This window comes from Pistacia vera, unplaced genomic scaffold (genome assembly GCF_008641045.1).
Source record: "Pistacia vera cultivar Batoury unplaced genomic scaffold, PisVer_v2 Contig1130, whole genome shotgun sequence".
NCBI classification, from domain to species: Eukaryota; Viridiplantae; Streptophyta; class Magnoliopsida; order Sapindales; family Anacardiaceae; genus Pistacia; species Pistacia vera.
In genome coordinates, this window is record NW_022195172.1 from 69,843 (window position 1) to 74,293 (window position 4,451).

Below are 4,451 nucleotides of genomic sequence, written 5' to 3' on the forward strand. Positions count from 1 at the left end.
ACGTGAAATCATGTAATTTGAATTCAATTAAGTCAACCAGATCAACGGTTGGTCAAGAGTCATATTTTGATTTATTGGGCAGTTGACGGGCCAGACGATTGTGAGTTTGAGTCAATGCGTAACCCACTAGCCCTATGGATGTAGATTGCGAATTGAATAAAGTGGAGTTACAATCTAATTGAGACAAGTTGTGATATAAATTAAGTTTAATTAGATTAGAGTGGGATTATAATATAAGTTTATTAATATTGATATATTATTTCAAGACAGTCAAATTAAGACAGCAGTTGTGACATATGGAATCTTCAAGGGTTTTTAAATAATAAATTCCTATTCCAATTCATATTTTCTATTTTACTTTCTTTAAATTAACAATTAAAATCATTTTCGCATCTGATATCAATTTATACTGAATACGTAATAACCGACTGTTTCAAACAACCTATTAAAGTGTTTGAATGACATATTCAACATGATCTCATCATGGTTTTCATTAAAATCCTCATTAGTTGTTTAATACTGTATTAAATTCCTCATTTAATTGTTGATACATGGCCTTTTTATCTTCTGATGTACTTCGGAATCAGGCATTATTACGGGGTTTTTATTAGTGCCAATATGACCCATCAACAACCCTATAAATAATGAGCGTTTTTATGTTTTATTTAATAGTTTATAAAACTGCAATTAATAATTAGGGTGTAATAACATAAGAAGCATCGCTCTTAATTTTATTATGGTTCAAACATGAGATTTATATGTAGTTCTAAATAGTTTTTAAGATTCAAACCAGTTTCTGGGATTTATATTTTAGTTATGTTATCATCAGGCTATTAAATGCAAGTTACATGTGTCCTAGTAAACTACCCTCAGATTAATGCCAACTGGCTCTAAGATCTAATGGTTTTAGTTCACCTGTTTGTAGCCTACAAAAAGGCCTTGAATGCTTTATATCAGATCATACTTTCCTGTATCAAAAGCTAATGTCTAAAAGCCTCTTTCTACAAAGTTTATCGAGTCTAAAAGCAACAGCAGTTTTGCGTGTTTAAAAGGTAGAATGATTTACACATACCTAAGGTTTATCGAAACCACAAGTTGGTATCTAAAAAATTTTGAAATGATAAATAGGTACCTTTTGTCATGTTCTGTTAATGATTTTCATTTGATAATAGTAAAAAGACTAAAATGCCATTGAAAGTTTAATATTTTAGTTTTTTATAAATTTAAAAATTTCTAAAAAACCCCCTAGGTTTGCTAATTTGACTAAAAACCCCAATATATAAACTTTTTATAAAATAACAAAAACACTTCCGCCACCCGTAGTGTCAGATTCCGGCCATTACCACCAGAATCTGGCTAAAAAATTGTGTTATGACACAGACCCGTCGGATTTGTGTCGTAACGTATCGATCTGGCATTTTTTGGCCTTGGTGGTTAGATCTGGCCGGAAAATGCCAGATCGACGTGGGTCTGTGTCGTAACACAATTTTCCGACGAGATTCCGGCCTCGACGACTAGATTTGGCCGTAGATCTGGCCTTTTCTGGCCAGATCAGCCACGGATCTTGTCGAAAAATGCCAGATCTACGCGTTACGACACAGATCTGATGGGTCTATGTCGTAACGCAATTTTTCTGGCCAGATTCCGACGGTGGTAGCCGGAATCTGGCACTGCGAGTGGGGGGGTGTTTTTGTTATTTTATAAAATTTTTATATATTGGAGTATTTAATCAAATTAGCAAACCTAGGGGGTTTTTTAGAAATTTTTAAATTTATAAAAAACTAAAATATTAAACTTTCAAGGGCATTTTAGTCTTTTTACTATTATCAAACGAAAATCACTAACAGAACATGATAGAAGGTACCTATTTGTTATTTCAAAACTTTTTGGATACCAACTTACCAATTCGGTAAATCTTGAGTATGCGTAAGTAGCCTGTTTCAAAAGCCTGTTTTTACATACGTGCGTGGTTAAGAAGACAAGACAGATACTATTAATGGTGGGTCACAATTTCAGTTCACAGCCCACAAACGCAATTGCTATTATCAAGCCATTCATCCTCATATATTATTACCCCTTCTACATTTGGTTCATTATGTTTTTCCCGTATGTAATGTAAAAACAACAGGGTGAATGATTGAAAGTTTCTCAGCAATTTTGTGGGTTTAAAAGGTTAGCTAGCTAAAACACGCAAAACCCCAAATGTCTTCATTAGCTGCTACCGTGATTCAGAATTCAAACTGCTGCAAAAAGCTACAACATTTTCGTGTCATGCGGATGCAAAATTGTCTCAGTGTGGTTGCATCACTAGGAATTTCTAGTTTTATCCTAGTCTTATTATAAAATGAAGCACGACTCTAATCTACATTAATGAATCAAAACCATTATGAAACAGAAATTTCTCAGAAACTCCAAAATCCAGCTGCAACAAAAACGTATTTCACTAGAGTTCTTAGAATGCAAGGTTCAGCGAATGCGGCAACACATCTGCTATAGAAAAATGTATTGACAGATACCATTTTACTTAATACTCGTTCCTTACTGTTTCCAAACAATTAGAATAGAATTGGGGTTCAGGTGTTCATCACCAATTATTACAGCACCAGAAACATATTAATTTCCAGAAAAAAAAAAAAAAAAAAAAGAATAGAATTGGGGTTCAGGTGTTCATCACCAATTATTACAGCACCAGAAACATATTAATTTCCAGAAAAAAAAGAAAAAAAAAAAGAGGAAAATTCTATGATACAAGATAGTGTAGATAGTAGAATACTTGTTTGAATGATTGAATAAAGATGAAAAATTGTTGAAAAAAATTTACTTATTCAAATGTGTGAATGAACAAGCAACATAAAATGGCCAAAGTAAACCCCACAACACCAAAGTTTTAAACTGCAACTTTTTATTGAAATTCCTTAGGTATTTAATTTTCATAGAATGGAGCAGGTGGGATAATCTTGATAGTACTGGTAGTTCCGGTAGACAGGAACCATTTGGTAATCAGGCATCCCACAAATATCAGGATGCCGGACAGGATCCGGATCTGGCTTGGCTTCATTTACAGGTGGTTTTTTATGATCATCGGCAGGGGCAACAGTAACGAGCTCTGCGTGCCCAACTTTCTTTCTAAGCTTGGTTGTAATCGTGGCCGCGTCGACCCCAACTCCAATTACTTCTATCTGCCTCAGGTCCTCCCCTTTTAATGTCACTGATAACACACCTTTCAATCATATATGTCCATAAATTACAATTACCATCAATTTACACAACAAAATTTACCAATTTTATATCATTATACATAGGTACAAGTTTTTATTTATAAGGCTCGGACTGAAATACTGACAATAACTAGTTAAAAGTTAATTAACATTTACTAAAATAGATTAATAATATATGTATGTTCTTAGAGTACACATCCAATTAGGAAAAAAAAAAATTCGAATCTCCACGATTTTTGATAATGGTGATTACTGGATATCCAGTCAATAATTCAAAATGTTTTAGAAGATTAATTGAGATGCCTATTAATTGATCTGAATATCTTTGATTATTAAAAAAAAAAAAAAAGAATTAGAAAAGATTAAATTTTGTTTACCTGAAATGCCACCTACGATCTTTTTGGCCTTACAGCGGTCCTTGTCGTTGTGCATAGGAACGTTTATCACCATCTTTTGCTGCCACCCCGGCGGTGAAAGATTATAAAATTAAGGTAAATAAATAGAAGAGTTTGTAATTTGAAAACATACCTTCATGTTATGGGCTGACTTGTGTTTTGTCTGGAAATGAATGTCTTCTCAAAGTTTTAAAGCCGAGGAAGAAACGTTTGGTGCTATTTAAAGGGAATTTTGGGGGTTCTGATGAGGACGTTAATGATAAAAATAATGAGTAAGTAGGTGGGTTCAAACTTCAATGGAATCAATCTTCATCAGCTAAATTGTCCTTTCTACTTACCCAACAAATTTATTTATTAATGTGTTGATAGTATTCAACCGTTTCCGTACTTTATTTTCTCCACTTATGGAAATATGGAACGGATTACACATAACTTCATTCAAATCTTAACCGGCATGTCGATTTTGTCATGGGTACTGGCCGTGGCCGGTCCATGAATGCCCACTGCAAGTCATTATATATGCGCCTTGTCCTCCGCCTCCGTTAAGTATGTGTCACGTACCAATCGCTTTATTTATTATAAGTATCCTTAACTTACATATTTTATCACAATCTAACGAGGCGGTGGCAAGACAAATTGACTCTTATAAATAAATTAATTCATTATTAACTAATCTCTTAAACTACTGAAAATGTTTCCTATCATTAATCATATTTTAATAATATTTTGGGCTAAGTGTCAAAATCAATGTCGTTTAGGTAGAATATTGAGAATATATATATGCGAAAAAACTTCAACACGAGTACTCAACATAGTTTATGTTAGTTGAAAAACAAAT

The 4,451-nt window shown here is 33.4% G+C and overlaps 1 protein-coding gene across 2 annotated transcripts; it reads right to left on the minus strand.

Moving 5' to 3' along the window:
* Positions 1–2,729: 2,729 nt before the first annotated feature.
* LOC116142669 (disease resistance protein Pik-1-like) lies at positions 2,730–3,789 on the minus strand. Of its 2 annotated transcripts, none has more exons than XM_031428091.1 (3): positions 3,747–3,789; positions 3,596–3,674; positions 2,730–3,220 (listed from the first exon to the last, which is right to left on the minus strand). In XM_031428091.1, the coding sequence occupies exons 1-3, from the start codon at positions 3,750–3,752 to the stop codon at positions 2,931–2,933; spliced, it is 375 nt and encodes a 124-aa protein (XP_031283951.1). In that variant the 5' UTR covers positions 3,753–3,789; the 3' UTR covers positions 2,730–2,930. The 2 variants fall into 2 exon arrangements, with proteins under 2 accessions (XP_031283951.1, XP_031283960.1); XM_031428100.1 differs by having other exon boundaries at positions 2,730–3,208; positions 3,747–3,788.
* Positions 3,790–4,451: the final 662 nt, after the last annotated feature.